This window comes from Nansenia antarctica, assembly GCF_963989245.1.
Source record: "Nansenia antarctica genome assembly, chromosome: 2".
NCBI lineage: Eukaryota > Metazoa > Chordata > Actinopteri > Argentiniformes > Microstomatidae > Nansenia > Nansenia antarctica.
In genome coordinates, this window is record NC_137675.1 from 21,071,883 (window position 1) to 21,088,863 (window position 16,981).

The 16,981-nt window shown below is 45.7% G+C and overlaps 1 protein-coding gene across 1 annotated transcript; it reads left to right on the forward strand.

Moving 5' to 3' along the window:
- The first annotated feature begins 331 nt into the window (after positions 1-331).
- On the forward strand, positions 332-15,432 carry srp68 (signal recognition particle 68). Its single transcript, XM_080524494.1, has 16 exons — positions 332-448; positions 850-916; positions 1,208-1,321; positions 1,688-1,883; positions 2,246-2,328; positions 3,248-3,357; positions 3,670-3,749; positions 4,179-4,319; positions 8,114-8,212; positions 8,362-8,423; positions 9,539-9,692; positions 11,920-12,014; positions 12,180-12,309; positions 12,741-12,816; positions 13,060-13,112; positions 13,742-15,432. The coding sequence occupies exons 1-16, from the start codon at positions 400-402 to the stop codon at positions 13,967-13,969; spliced, it is 1,737 nt and encodes a 578-aa protein (XP_080380620.1). The 5' UTR covers positions 332-399; the 3' UTR covers positions 13,970-15,432.
- The last annotated feature ends 1,549 nt before the right edge of the window (positions 15,433-16,981 follow it).

The window sequence follows — 16,981 nt, forward strand, 5'->3', positions numbered from 1 at the left end:
GTTTACAACATACACATTGTTTTTCATTTCATAATTATTCATTGATTTTATGTCTTTAGTTTTAGTCTTGGATTCTATTTTTATAATTGTAGAGATTCCGGAATCTAAAAAGTCCTGCAGCAACCCTTCACAAATCTACAAAAACATAAAATGTACTGATGAAGCTTCAATCCAACATAGTCTGAATTAAAGTATTTAATAAGTGGAGAGAGACTTATCAATAATAATATATAATACAATAAAAAAAAATATATATATTTTTTTTTACACATTGTTAAGATTAAAAGTCAAGTCCCTCCTTCAACGTTGAGACTGTGATATACTTCCGGAGCAGCGGGGGTCTGTGGAGTGTGCTGCTAGCCGAGGGAACACCGCAGACGGAGCTACAATATCACAGCAATGGACGAGAATAAAGAAAATAAGACGGATGAAGGAATCGGATTGGAGAGTATCCTTTCTAACGTGTTTGCTGCGGGACCGTACAGAAATATGTCAATCCGTAACAGTAGGCTTGATCAGGGGGGGCTAGTAAGCTAGCCAGCTAGCAGGTGGGAATGCCTAATGCCGGATGACTTGTGCTACGTGTCATAGCAAGACAGCTCTCTAGTCTCTGCCCACCCAGTAAAGCGGATTACAGATCTCCTTGTACCCTATTGAGTATTGTCACGATTCCACATTGATCGGGAGTAAATGATTTGTCATATGTGTATGCGTCTATAGATCATTATGAGCACAGTCAAGCCTGTATCTTTCGACACATTTCCCAGTGGAGATGGGTGTAATTAAATCTAGCTTGAGGTCCCTCAACTGATGATGTATGTAGGCTTGCCCCTTAACGCAGATTTGCAGTCCTCCAGATCATCAAGGAGTCCCAGCAACAGCATGGTCTGAGACATGGGGATTACCAGAGATACAGGTGAGAGAGGTGGGGAGGGAGTGGGACACTGTGGCACAGCATTACAATGACGACCCATACACACACACACAGACACAGCTGTGTCATATGGTTCGGTAATGTCGCGTACATGGAGTCACCTTGCCTTATACATGAAGACTTCCCGTTGCTCCTTGGGCCAGATGCTTCGGCTTTAGCTCAGAGGGCTGACACAGTCGTGTGGCATCGTGAAGGGAGTTCAGGGTTCGAACCCTGGCAGTCACAGTTGCACTCACCCTATTGTTCACCCATGTCGTCTTCTTCCGTCCCTAGGGGATACTGCTCCCGTCGGATGCGTCGTCTGCGCAAGACCCTGGGCTTCAAGATGGGCAACAGACACAAGTTCACTGGGAAGAAAGTCACCGTGGAGATGATCTCTGACAGCAGGTATACTGTCACACACACACACACACGCCATATGCTACTGTTTACAGCTCTCACAGATTCTACAAACTCGCTGCGAACTTGAGATTGTTGTAGTATGTGGATGACGCTGTTTTCCGTGCAATCTACTCAACGTAGACATTTTGCTGCTCAGTGCAACGGGACGTGCTTTTTGTCATTTGATCCTGACATATGGAGACATGGGTCAATATTTCGCTAGGTCAGTCAGTCTGAAGCCTACTACAGGATCGTGGTGGAATGCAACTGTTCCAACTGTTTCGTAGAATGCTAACTGTTAGAATGCAGACTGTCAGAACGCCAACTGTTCCGTGTGATGCCATCAGCTGACGTGTGCCCTTCCCTTCGCAGGTACCTGTTGCTGGTGCTGATGGAGGCGGAGCGTGCGTGGAGCTACGCCATGCAGCTGAAGCAGGAAGCCAACACGGAACCCCGAAAACGCTTCCACCTGATGTCTCGTCTCCGCAAGGCCGCCAAGCACGGGGAGAAGCTGGAGAAGCTGTGTGACAGCCCCAGAGTAGACGCCAAGACCAAGCTGGAGGCACAGGTACTGTAGACAGATTAGATTGAACTTGATTTTCGTCGCACATAGAAGTGAAGTACTGAGACATGAAACGTAGTTCAGTGTACTGTACTCAAGAGAGGCACTTGGCTTCGTCAATGGTTACCAGGCAGAGCACAACTCACTAGTACGTTATAAATAGTAGTAGTAAGAAAACATATGGAACAGGTTACAGGTGCAATGTCAGGAACCAACGCAGAATATTACTCTCTAGTTACCCTTGTGTGACTTAACAATAAACCTTGAAACTTGTAACGTTTGTAGTAAGAATACATAGATGGACCCCTGTTTCTCTGTCCCAACCAAAATGAATGATGGCTTTTTTATCAATGGTGTCTTGTGTACAGGCCTACACATCCTACCTGAACGGAAGTGTGCGTTTTGAGCAGCAGGAGTGGAAGGCTGCCATGGAGGCCTTCAACAAGTGCAAGTGAGTCTGACTTTACTACAGAACCTGCGTTGCTAAGATAGTCATCGAATCTAATCATACTGAAATAATGGTATGGACATTTTACCTATGAGTTCAAGTTCACGTTTATTGTCATATGTATTATTACCATGAAATTCTTCAGCCTCATCTCTCTGTAGTATCACACACAAACATGGTCCACAATACAAACAAAACAACAATACAGTACAAGGTGCTTAGTGCAGGGTGTAAAGTGCCATGTGCAGTGGAAGAAACTATTTCTGAGGCGGGTGGTGTGTGAGTTGATACTTCTATAGCGTTTTCGGGATGGGAGGAGTGTGAATAGCGCATAGGCAGGGTGGCTGGTGTCTTTAATGATGTTTTGAGCTTTCTTTATACAGCGGGAGTTGTAGCTATGTTATTGAGTTGTGGCAGTTCTGTGTCGATTATTTTGGCTGCAGTCTTCACTGTCCTCTGTAAGCGCCGTCTACAGTCCTGGGCAGTCAGGTTGCCGAACCACACTGAGATGCATCCCGTCAGAACAGCTTCTATGGTGCTGCGATAGAAGTTCACAAGAGATTTGGTGCTCAGGCCAAATCTCTTGAGGCGCCTCAGTACAGTACAGCCTCTGTTGAGGATATGTTTGGTGTTCAGGGACCATGAGAGTGTATCTGTGATGTGTATGCCCAGGAATTTGAAACTATTTACAATATCTACAGAAGACCCTTTGATGGAAATGGGAATGTGATTACAGATGAGAGCTCTTGTGAAATACTAATAAGTGCATGTTTAAGATCGTCCACTCACTCATATTAATGTATTTGGTATACTTTTGGTATAGATTTTGATCATTATTATTTATGGTTATTGTTTACTACAGTAAATGCCTGGAGAATGGCTTCAGTAGCGTTACTGAGTGTTTTGTGTTGTGATTGTGTAGGACCATCTATGAGAAGCTGGCCAGTGCCTTCACTGAGGAGCTGGCTGTGCTGTACCACCAGCGTGTGGAGGAGATCTCACCTAACATCCGCTACTGCGCTTACAACATCGGTGAGCACTGTCTACACACACACACACACACACACACACACACACACACACACACACACACACACACATACACACAAATACAGGCACACAGTCAGTCGCACACACACACACACACACACACACACAGTCAGTCTCACATGCACACACACACGCACACACAATCAGTTTCACACACACTCACACACACACTCACACACACACACACACACACACACACACACACACACACACACACACACACACACACACACACACACACACACACACACACACACAGCTCATTGAGTCGCCCCACCTCCTCTCTGTCTCCAGGTGACCAGAACGCCATGAATGAGTTGATGCAGATGCGACTTGCAGGAGGAGGTGGAGGCATGATGGCTGAGAAGCTAGAGGTTAGTGTGGTGGCCGCTCGCTGTACAACACAACACAGCACTGTAACTGACTTATTTTAATACTGGTTAAAAATAGTCTGAAATGTGTCATTAAATCTATTTAGATCAGCTTTTAGTTGGCCAGAATGAATCGATTGTAATTACTCTATTGTACTCTTTCATTTTGGGCTGGTTTCATGGACGCAGATTAAGACTAATCCTAGATTAAAAAAGAAACCTCAGTGGATATTGTCCATTGTAAGTGTGATTTAATCCTGGACTAGGCTTAAGCCTTGTCTATGAAACCGGCCCATTATGTCCTCAGGCGTTAAACCCCCCAATTTAGCCTTCCTAGTCGCCCCACACGTTCACTTTTATGATGTTGTTTACTATATAGTACCTTTCGTTTTAGCTAGTTGTTTGACGGTGGCGTTGTCATGGTTCCCCCAGGCCCTGATCACCCAGACCAGAGCCAAGCAGGCGGCCACCATGAGTGAGGTGGAGTGGCGAGGCCGCACGGTGCCCGTCAAGATCGACAAGGCCCGCATCTTCCTCCTAGGTCTGGGGGACAACGAGGCAGCTATCGCTCAGGTCAGTCACCCCTCTCCCCCTCTCCCCCTCCCCTGCTCTCTCTCCCTTACCTTGCAGGATTGGTCATTCACTGTTGGCTACTGAATAGAATAATGGACCTGGGGGGGGGGGCTACTAGTGAACCAGGGAGAATTGGGAGATTGGCGAACTCAGAGTGGAGGTAAGGGGCTGGTGAACTAGAGTATATGGTGAGCTAGCTAGGAGCTTCTTGAGCTGAGCTAAGGGGATTGGAGAACTGTGGAAAGGAGCTTGGTAAACCACTTACATCTCAATGCATCCAGTTAGTGTTCCATTCTCATTCTAAATAATTTACTGTATGCTCACTGACCCGGCTCAGAGTCAAGGGTAAATGTAAATAATTAATATTTTATTATCAACTAAAGACTAAATAAGCAAAAATAGAAATGGGATGTGAGTCAGTACCATCAATGGTGTAGGGTGTGGGTGAGTGATGTGTATGTGGAATGTTGTGTGTAAGTGTAAACAAAGGGGAGAAAGGATTGCCACAAACAAATGAACAAAGGTGTGCTCCTGTATGGAGAGAGAGAGAGAGAGAGACAGACTGGTGAAACCAGCACAACCTAAATAGGCACCGGCACAGATGTGCTGCATCAACCAATCACGCCTCCTCTCCCCACTGCCACCCTGCAACACAGAATCAGAACAAGACAGCAGTGGAGGGAGGAGACCATAACAATTATTTATTCAGACAGAAAGCCAGCCAGCAGGTCTAGGTCCCCTCGACCCACCTAATCCTTTCTACCTCTCAAAAACCCTGGCACTCTTTCCATTATGGCTCCCTCCCTGACTGACTGACAGTTGGCTAGCGTCGTAATCCTCCTCTGGTCCTCCCCCTGCCACTTGGCTAACCTCTCCCTGCCGAGACATCCGACCCGTCCTGCACGGCCCCCGTGTAGTTTCCTCGATACCCCAACAGGTGGCGCTCTCTCCCATCTCCCATCGGCGGCTACCGTAGATGTCACAGACTGCCATCAGCCACTACAGGCGACAAGCCGACCTGTCCCCCTGAGGCGTCGGCCACGCCCGACCCCGTCCCCTCCCCGCCACACCCTCCCTCACTCACGGCTCAGGCATCCTGCACCTCTCTCTGCCTGACTGCATTCTACACATATCCACCCACACACACACCCTCACGGCACCCACACCCACACCCACCAGTGATGGTCTGTATGGAGAGGGTTGCATCAAAGCACTGCTCTTGTGTGAGTGTGAGGCGAGGCACGACTTTGAGTTGAGGCAGTTTTTTGGGGGGGGGAGACGACGACGGGTTATCGTTTTAAATGTCAGCCTCTTAATTGATAACGAGGGCAGTGGTAACCCTATAGTTATCTTGGGTTAGGGTTGGGGCCCCCCTTGACAACAAGGGCCCCCATCTACTGTTTATGTAACCCTGGTCTACACAGCCACCACTTCCCACATTCCCCGTAGATTAGGCATGGCCCTCGGGGATCCATATAAGCAGTTTACCAGAAACACCGTTTTAGACCGCGGGCTGGGCCCAGGGACTGTTGTTGAAGAGACAGGCCTACGCCCTTCTCTTCTTCTCTCCCTCCCTCCCTCCCTCTCTCCTTCCTTCCCTCCCTCAGCACAGAAGACTCCCAACAGGTTGTGCTGGTCGTGCCAGGTGTTGGCAGGGTTTGTGTGGCACAGGTGGACCATGCCCAGTACTAATTAGTGCTAAGTGGAATGTGCTGTGGCCTCGTGTTATTATGGTGTTATCGTATCGTGTTATATGTTATTCTAGCGGTTGACGGATTGCCTAAGTGTTTATTCTGTTAGAAAGAAGGACTGGTTCTCTGACTAGGGTTGGGTGGTAAAATGGTATACTGTGGTATTTGAAAATAGCAATGGTGCCCGTTTCAATACCGTCATAAAAAAAAAGTTGCTGCAGCACAATGTGGCCATATATATTATAAACACCTTAGTGTTTGTCCAGCACTACTTTTTGTGTGGTTGAAGATGCTATGAAAGTGATGACAGAACTTTTTGTAAACAGTGTCATTTGTCAAATAAATGACCTGTCAAAAAAAAGACTAAACTATTTTAGAAGAGATCATAATCACGCGTCACGTGACAGCTTCTCCTCGTCTGCCGTCACATGTTGTGCGCTTTGTACTCGGGTGAATGTTGGTACATGACATGATGAATGTCTCGTTTATCTTTAGGTACTGTGGAATCATCTAGCTATATGTGGTTGTGTTTACAGCATGTTCATGTTCTATCAGCATGTTGTGATGTGCTAAACATGCAGATCAGCTATCTGCGATGTTTGTTGTTAGTTAGTTAGCTAGCTAGCGATGGAGCACGTTTACTTGCCTTGTTAGAAGTTCGGACACTGTGACTCATTCCAAAGTGACTGACTCGTGGACTACAGCATCCAATATCTTTTAGTGTCACGTATGTATCTCTTGTGTGTCATAAGTGACAGACATGTTTTCATATTTGACGTCTTATATGCAACGTAAAGTAAACGGCACTTGGCCCATCCTTGAACCAAGCTTACTGTACCGTAGCTTACTATACCGTAACACTGGCCTATTGTGTGTGTGTGTGTGTGTGTGTGTGTGTGTGTGTGTGTGTGTGTGTGTGTGAGTCTGAGGAGACCCGAGGAACAAGGACTCATTCACAAAGAGCAGAACGACTGTAGGCTAGCCTCTACAGTAAACCTAGATGCTCCGCAAGCACAGGAATGTCCCTCCCTCCCTCCCTCCCTCACTCACTCATTCACTCTATCTCTCTCACACACACATTAACCTGCTAGACTACATATCTCTGCCCGCCCACCCCCCCCAATCTGTCACATTCCTATTCTATGTCCTCCTTCCCAGTCGTACCAGAACTTTTACACTGTAAAACAGTCACCGCCCTGGGGCGGCTGTGGCTCAGGAGGTAGAGCGGGCGTCTAATGATCGCAAGGTCGGCGGCTCGGCAGTTCCCCCGCTGGCCATGTGTCGAGGTGTCCTTGGGCAAGACACTGACTGAACCCCAAATTGCTCCCAATGAGCGGGGCCGGCGCCTTGCATGGTAGCTTGCCACCATTGGTGTGTGTGTGAATGGGTGAAGGAGAGGCCATTGTGAAGTGCTTTGGAATGAGGCGCTATATAAGTGCAGTCCATTTACCATATTTACACAAGTCCACATGATTGCATCCGGTCAGTAATTATACTGTTGTCGTGTCAAGCAGAGTTCACCAGAAATTCACCACATTCCATTATTTCATATTTCAAAGACGCCGTTTTCGAACAAACTAGTTATGGCGTTAACTAGTAGTTTAGTGTCTTCAAGAGCCTGTCTTTAAAAGCCTATAAGAGACGATAATGACATATTTATGACGTGTATAGCCGGTTGCAATTCAGTGTATCTCTCGAGGCTGTAGTTCATGGTTGCGGGTGGGAAATTGCTCGGATGTCACTTTGACAAGACGGCGTTTTCACGTGAACACCCACTACCCCTCCCTGATTCCTGCGGTGCGCCCTGCAGCTGTCTTTGACAGGTGTTTCCGTGACTTCCCTTCACATGGCTTATGGCCACAGTGTCATTTGGTTTTATATACTAGTATACTATATCTTTATGTATGGTTGTTTTATGCAGCATATGTCAAGTACATTGTATAGCCTATATATGTTAATGTGGTTGAGATTTACTGCTTATATCAAGTTTTATATCATGTTTATGGTGGTGGTTTTTATACGGTGTGTCTTAGTTTTATAACACATTTCAACATGATATATGAGGTCATGATCATGTATTTCCTCCTCTATCGCATCCCACAGGCAGCCAATGAGGAGACCAAGGAGCACCTGTACGAGACCCTACTAGCCGAGTGCAGAGACACCATCCAGGCTGTGAGAGAAGAGCTGAAGACTGAGGCGGTAAGGATCACAGAGCTGACAGATCAGGGTTAGGGACTGACATAGTTGACCCTGACAGACCTGAGGCGGTTATGGAGATGGCGTTGTAGTAAGTTTTGGATCGACAGTTGAGGTGAAAAGTAAGAGTGACCTGACCTTTCACCCTGCAGAAGCTGAGAGAGAGAGCTGACGCAGACAGCGGCAAGGTCTCCAACCTGCAGTTCCTGCACAGGTAAGGTGCACTGTGTGTGTGTGTGTGTGTGTGTGTGTGTGTGTGTGTGTGTGTGTGTGTGTGAGACTCTGCAAGGAGGGTTCTGCTCAGTCTGAAGCAGTCTGAGATCAGGCAGCACTGGTGTGGACTCAGACTACAGGGAAAGCTAGCCTGTTTGCAGTTCGCTGACCACTCAGTCTCACACTCAGTGTATAAGAACGTCGCTGTTGGTGAGGATGTTCTGAAATTCACCATCAAAGCAAGACTGCAGGTATTACCGACCAAGTAAAATCTGTCCACCTGGTATCCCCACACTCACAGTCCATTCTGTTTAAACCATCAGGATTCACAACACCTAGAGTCCATTGCACACATAACAAATGGATGTAATGCATACAAACACCTGTACATAGCTCGTCATGACCGTATTGTGGACATTGTGTCTGATACAGTACAAAACATCTTACCATCTAGCGCAGCTATGTACAAGCATGCCAGAGTGTTACCAGAGTGGTTTGGTTTTGCCAATGATGTTTTTTCCAACATCCCAAATACACCTGATGTTGTCTTTGTTGACACCAGCCACAAGGAGGTGCTGATTGTAGAAGTAGGCTGCCCCTTTGACCTGTACATGGACCAGACTTTCCAGGACAAGTATATAAAATACCAACCACTGCTTGGTACGATAACCAGCTTTGGGTACAAGTGCAAATTCAGCATACTTGTATTTGGAAGTCTGGGCCATGTATATAAATGCACCATGAGGGGTCTGAGAATTGCTGCAATGTCTAAAAGAAAGGCCAAACAGGTTGCCAAATGTTGCTCTGTCTCAGCTATTATTGGCAGCTTGGCCGTGTGGAGAAGGAGGTGTTATGTGTACCCTTAAGTGTTCAGTGCTGCTTAGCCCCCGAAATATTTGATTCCCTGTTTGTATAATATAATTTGTGGAACCAAATAAAGTATTCAAATGTGTGTGTGTGTGTGTGTGTGTGTGTGTGTGTGTGTGTGTGTGTGTGTGTGTGTGTGTGTGTTGGAAGGGTCTCCAATCCTCTACACTTTCTGTCATAGAACTAGTCTTGTACGCGCGTGTGTGACTCAAGGCGTGTGTTTGTGTGTGACTCTGTGTGTGTCCTTAGCTACCTGACCTACATCAAGCTGTGGACGGTGGTGAAGAGGAACGAGAGCATGGCCCACGTGCTGCAGGCCAAGCTGAAGGAGCCCCAGACAGACGAGAACAAGAGAGGGCCTCGCCCCCAGGACCTCATCCGCCTCTACGACATCATCCTGCAGGTACACACACACACACACACACACACACACACACACATTGAACCATATAGATAGAAATGTAAGGTATAGAGTCAACTCGATTCCATTTGTCCACATGTTGAAGACGAGTGATGTCTGTTCTACTCTAATGCCTTTACAGTGCCCTCCAGTTCTTGGCACCCCTGGTAAAGATGAATAAAAAGGGTTATAAAAAAATCACCTTTTGGTGAAATTAGCTTAATGTGACACTGAAATAAGAGAAACATCCGACCTTTAATTCAACTAAATTTATTCTGAGGAAAAGAAAATCTGTCATCAAGAAATAATTATCTAACAAAACCATGTTAATACTTTGTATAACCTCCCTTTGTACAACCTCCCGCCAATAAAACAGCACTGAGTCTTCTCATGTAACATCTAATAAGGTTGAAGAATACAGAGCAAGGAATCTGAGACCGTTCCTCTTTACAGAATCTCTCCAGATCATCTATGGTCCTATTCCTTTCTTGGGCACTCTCCTCTTCAGCTCAGCCCACAGGTTTTCAATGGGGTGTAGGTCAGGGGACTGAGATGGCCATGGCAGAAACTTGATTTTGTGTTCAGTGAACCATTTTTGTGTTGATTTGGATGTCATTTTTTGGATCGTTGTCCTGCTGGAAGATCCAATGACGACCCAGTTTTAGTTTCCTGGAGGAGGCAGCCAGATTCAGATTGAAACAAAACAAAACGACACCAAATCACAGATACCGATTCGCACTGAACTAATATTATCACCAGACCTCTGTGTTTGGCAAAATATGGCAGGTAATTTGCGGTGGAATATTTACAGACATGGCAGATTTGCACGGGATTAAGATCACAGACGACCTCTGTAATTCTTACAAATTACTAGAGGTCCCCAGATAATACTAGTCCTGTGCGAATAGGGCTTAATTCACCAAAAAGTGATTTTCAAAAATAATTACTCATCTTCAGGGCTCTACAGTGCGACCATTTCACTCGCATTTGCGACTAAAAATACATCTGTGCGACTAGAGAAATAAATTCACGAGCACACGTGCGAGTACCGTTTTTTTTTTTTTTTTTTTATTCTAAAAATAAATCTGCGCGAACCGTGTGGCCACATTTTAAGCCGTCAGCCAGCCCGCTACGACCACGGGAAGTCATGTTAAAAGTGAAGTTACTTCTGTTAAACTGGCGCTAAGCTAACATCGCTAATCGCTAACTCCCTCCTGGGCCTTAAAGAGACAAGCGCCCTTTTCTCATCTCAAGCTTCATTAGCTTCATTAGCTCACCACATCTACAGATTTGGTCCCACACACTCCAGATTTGAACCCAAGGTTACAACCAGGGTTAACTACCCAGGGTAGAAAGTAGAAAGCTCTCAGACCTTCAGAACCCATTGAAAGTAGTGGAGGTACTCCAGAAGTCCAAATGCATCTCTAATCCTAGGAAACCCTAGGAAGCAAGTTGCCTAATGGCATGAAAATGCAACATGTTGTACTTGAGTGTGGCAGAGAGGTGGGACCCCCGGGGATGGTGGTGTGCTAACAGCTAGCCGCCGCAGAGGCACCGTGCTGGGCTGGCCACCTCCACATGTCACCACCCCGGGCAGCATGGGGCTGGGGACTGGTCATCTGGATGTGGGGTAGTTTAATACCCCTAGATGTGGAGTTGTCTGGCCACCGTGTGTGACTGATGTAGCCTGACCCAGCAGCAGGGAGGTGGGCAGCATGGAGACAGACCTCTGCATGGCCTGGCTGGGCTGCTAGCTGACAGACCTAGCCCTAAAGCCTGGCTGGGCTGCTAGCTGCTAGCTGACAGGCATGACATGGATGAATGAATGAACATGCTGCTAACCAGGAGAACTTGACACAGCTAGTTACCATAATACAATGCCATCAACTCTGCGTCTAGTAGGGCTGTAGGCATGGGCCAATGTGTGATTTTGGTGCAAAAATTGCAAAATCACTAATAAAAATGTGTTATAATTACATTTTTCACTGTGCTCCTAAATTTCTTTGTGTGCCCCTAACATTTTTCATTTAGGAGCACATGTGCTCCTAGTGAAAAAGGTTAGCGTAGAGCCCTGATCTTTACCTGGGGTGCCAATAATTGTGGCGGGCACTGTATATCAGAACATTCAGTGATAACGTGTCACATGACAGGTTGTAGTAGACTAGATGGTGCAGCTGAACCTGACTGTCAGCCTCTGTTGAAACGTTTTGTCTCCGTCTGGTGTGTCCAGAGTCTGGCCGAGCTGTCCACCCTGCAGGGCCTGGAGGAGGACCACACCTTCCAGAAGGAGGTGGCCCTCAAGATGCTGGTCTACAAGGCCTACAGGTACACACACACACACACACACACACACACACACACACAGTAACACACTTACCTGCTCATTTTCTCTCCCTCTCTGTCTAAAGAACATACTTCTTTTCTCACACACACACACACACACACACACACACACTCTCTCTCTCTCTAACCCTCCCCTCTCTCCCTCAGGTGTTTCTTCATAGCTCAGTCCTATGTGCTGGTGAAGAAGTGGAGTGAAGCCCTGGTTCTGTATGAGCGTGTGTTGAAGTACGCCGGGGAGGTCCAGTCTAAGGCCAAGAACCTCGACAACAGCCTCAAGGTGACTCTGACCCCTGACCTTTACCCCCTTATATACATGACCCCTCTAGTAGACATTCTGTGTGTGGGCAGTGGGTGATGGTTTCTAGTGAACATTTGCACCAAACCGGAGCATGCCGATATCTAGAGCTTGTCCTTCTTCTAGCGTTGTGACTGTCAATGGCCCCTGGTCCTAGCATAGATACATTTTTCTTATGATGACTGACGGATAGATGATTCACTTATTTAGACAAATGGATTTGTTGTAAGTCACCTTTGGATAAATGACAAAAATGTAAACGTAAAAAAATTATAGATTTTAATGCATCTACTGTAATGCTAAGATATTTAAACTTGTGTGTTTAAGCATCGGCCCCAACCCTGACAGTTTGATTACTGAATATCATTTCTAGGGAGGCAAAAACCTCATTGTTATTTGTCCCTCTCCTTCAGGATCTCCCTGATGTGCAGGAGCTGATCGCCGAGGTCAACGCTGAGAAATACTCCCTTCAGGCAGCGGCCATCTTAGGTGGGTACCTGAAATGGCTTTACTGTACAATGGTTAGAGTCCTCACCTAGGTTTGTTCGGTGTGTGTGTGTGTGTGTGTGTGTGTGTGTGTGAGTGTGAGAGACAGACAGACAGAGCTCCTTAATTGATTGTGGGTGTGTGCGTTTCTGAGGGTGTGTGTGACTCTGAGGGTGTGTGTGACTCTGAGGGTGTGTGTGACTCTGAGGGTGTGTGTGACTCTGAGGGTGTGTGTTTGTATTTTAGACACGGAGGAAGCTGCTGAAGCGCCGTCCAAGCAGCATGTGAAAGACAACACGGTAAGAAAGAGAGAGAGAGAGAAGGGGAACCAGCCCCACTGCAACATATCAGGACGTCCCCTACAACATATCTTACCCTCCCAATTCATACTTTGCCAGTTGCCATAGACTGCCAATTTCACATATCGATTTAGCTACTTTCAGGTATATGGTAAATGCATTGAATGGTGAAGCTGAGCGCATATTCAGGGTAGAAGGAATGTTTTGTCAGTTGTGCAGTCATAACAAGTGGCTACCTGTTCAACCTATTGTTATCCATACCTGTAGGATTGAATGAAAGGGACTTACTCATACTCCCAGAGCTCCTTTAAGCTAGCACAAGGGTCAGAAAGTGCTGGAATGCCGCCTAACAGACTGACACAGAAAAATGACTCAATGTACAGACAGCATAGTGTAGGAGACGCCACGTCATCATTATAGTACTGGAGCATTTGGCGTAGCGTTCAATTCAGTCTACTAAGGAATCGGGCTCCAAATCATAAACCGTAATGAAGCTTTCATAATGCTGTCATAGGTCTATGACAGGTCATTTATTTATCCCATGTAATCATCTGATTGGTCTTACTGGTTTTTTTCCCCTTCTCTTCCTCCCCTGTTTTTTTTAAACTTCTTTCCTTCCCTCCGTCCAGCCCCTGTGCGAGCGTATGGACACCTTCCACCTCGACCCCTCCCTCGTGGGCAAACAGCCCAATCTGGTTCAGTTCCCGCCGGACTTCCAGCCAATCCCGTGCAAGCCCCTCTTCTTCGACCTGGCGCTCAACCACGTGGCCTTCCCGCCCCTGGACGACAAGGTGGAGCAGAAGGGCAAGGGCGGCCTGACCGGCTACATCAAGGGCATCTTCGGCTTCGGCAGCTAAATCTAGACCCAGGCTTCGCCAAAGGCCTCCAGGAAGCCCCATCATTAAAAAAATAACAGGCTGCATGGGTTTCTAGAATATTGTACGCTCTCGACCACAACTGAGCTGTGGAAACGTCTCTCTGACTTTTTAAGTTCTAGAAGTTTCCATGCCTTGTGCTCTTTAGCTCATACAGCCTACCTACCCCCTCCTCCCATCCCCACCCCCACCCTCCCATACACCCCCTTTTTACAGAGGGGTGGAAAATAAGCCTGTTTAGCGTCTTCAATTCTTTTAATTTCTTCGACTTTAAAAGCGCCTTCATGTTCCAAGTCTCGATGTCAGTGTACAAGAGGGAGGGAGGCCCCGAAGTTCCAAACGTTGTCTAGACTTTTTACGACTTTTTTTCTCCTTTTTTCTTTTCAATCACCCACTACAGGGAAGCGTTGACTCTGCGACCAAGCCACAATGTCTAGTTCATCAGTTATAGAATAGTTAACACTGTACTGCCTGAACTGTCCTATGCTTGCAATATCTAGATTTCATCTTTAAAACAGTCTAGCCTAGCAGATCTTGTCTAAATGTCAGTCTTGTCCTTCATGTCATTTGTGTCACTGCACATCTCTGCATTGATGGCAGTTGACGGTAGACTAGACTTTAGGCTTTGAATTTTTCTTTCTTTTTTTCACACCTAATACAGAAAACGGTATCAAAAGCCAATTACATGTTCTCTTATTCTGTGATGTAACTGGCTTTAATAACATTTATGGTTTAAATTCTGGATGAGACAGAGAGGACAGAATGACTCTGCTCCCCGTGGGTTTAGGAGCCAGTTTCCACGAACTGTAGCTGGACCGAAAGACCACAGAACTCTAGCCTCTGTTGAGCTACTGGAATGGTTTTATGTCACACTAACGGACGTGATATCAACAGCTTTTAAAGTGGAGGGAGCACGGTAGGCAGCCATGTATTTATGTGTTGAACCACCTCTCCCAGTACCTCTCCCAGTACCAAAGCCAGTTCTCTGCTCTCAGAATCCCTCAACTGTCGAACGTACCTCATATTCGCCTGCCAGTATGATATCTAACCATACTCGGCGGGTTTCTAGAAATATACCTTTGGTTTTCTCTCTCTTGAAAGCTGGCCATCTTAATTTCATCTCGATAATTTGGCGTTTTATTCTTCTCTTAAATAAATAAATAATAAAGACCATTCATTCATTCATTCATTAATACATTTTTATTTCAGATAAAGTTTTGTTTTTTTCCAATGTCATCATGTATTAAACAGGGTTTGGGCTCGACGTGTGATACAACGGTTCTCTGCGCTGTTGCTCAAAAAGGCCTGTGAAATGATTTATGAAATTATTGATTGGAAACGAAATAGTATATTGTAAGAACGATGACATGGATGATGATAATGTGTGATGATTATATAATCATGATTTGATTTGGTATCCAGGCTTCTAATTAAAATGAGACACATTTGAGCCAAACATGACTGCTGGTATTCATAATAGTTCTTAAAAAAAAAAAAAATGTACATCCTGTTTCCTGAAGCTCAGTCGGCAGTTACTTGTTGCTATGCCAACTAAATAGAATGTGATGTGATCTCAAACATAGCCGTGGGTATGTCTCTGAGTAAAATATGTGTATGAAAAACTAGAGTGTAAATGTAGTCAGTAACCCTAACCCTTATATTAGAGGATGTAGAGTACTAGAATGATGACTGAGTGATGGGTGGAGTGTCTCAGGTGTGGAAGGTGTATGGGATGCCTGTGTTGGGTGTGTGGGTGTACGCATTGTGTTTGTGAGTGTGTATGTTAGTTAGTGCATCTGTGAGTGTGTGTGTGTGTGTGTGTGTGTACACACGTGAGTATAAGTATGCATGACGTAAACAGGCACAATTTTGTACGTGTACCTTGTGACTCCCCAGAGTCTCTGTACAGATGTGACATGCTGCTCTCTCAGATAATCAGAGGCTCTAACCTCGCAGCATTTCTTATCAGATGCTTATCAGTGGCCAACAGTAAACCTCTGTCATCACCTGCCCTTGAGAGCATACCTCCTCCACCGTCCAGACTCACGGCAAAAAGCATTCGAGCAACGTGTGTGTGTGAGTGTGTGAGAGAGAGAGAATTACCTATGTTCTGAGGGCAGCCATGCGAAGAGGGCATGGTGAAGTCGAGATGAGATGTATTTGGTGAATTACTAAAGCTTGTTTTTTTGTTTCGCTGGGTAGCTACGTATATTGATACAGGCCCGGCTCTTGCCAATAAATCAAGCCAGTGACATTGTTTTTTTCCTTTTAGGTGTTGTCTAGGTGTTACTGTATTGTAATGCGTTCAGTTTGGCACACCCCTCTCCCACACACATACAATACTCCCTATGTTTATTATTTTCCTCCCCATCTGCTGTAAAGGTGTTGCCATAGGAACCTGAAGGCACAAAGCATTCCTAGTGTAGCAGTCTTCTCAACGTTTCACCTGTTGTGCCCTTGCAGTCTGCCTCTCAACTCCACCCAGATGCCTGAATATGCCCATACCAATGTTTACACTTTACATTTCAGACATTTAGCAGACACCTTTATCCAAAGTGACTTACAACAAGTACATCTACAAGTAAATCTATAATAGGGCCACGGGCCATTGGCAGTCACAATGCTAGAAGGAATAATATCATTCTCACAGTAGAGAAACTTATGAAACTATTAACTATTATTGGGCTACAGTCACTTTACACTGTTGTCAAGACCTTTCAAGAATGTGTTTCTTTCTGTCTGTGTGTCTCAACTGTTGTGTCTTTATAATTGATTAATATGACATAGTGATACTGATGTATATGTCTTTATTTACGTAAAGGCAATCGCAGTCCACACAGTCCCACTGAGAACCAGTGAAGACAACTAGCGTTATTACAATGCCCTTATATGCCCCTCAGCCCCAATATGGCTGTCTAATGTACTCATCTTTTATACCTGGTTTCTGTGTCTATCCATCTAGATAAAAACTAACAATGGTCACGGTCATGGGGA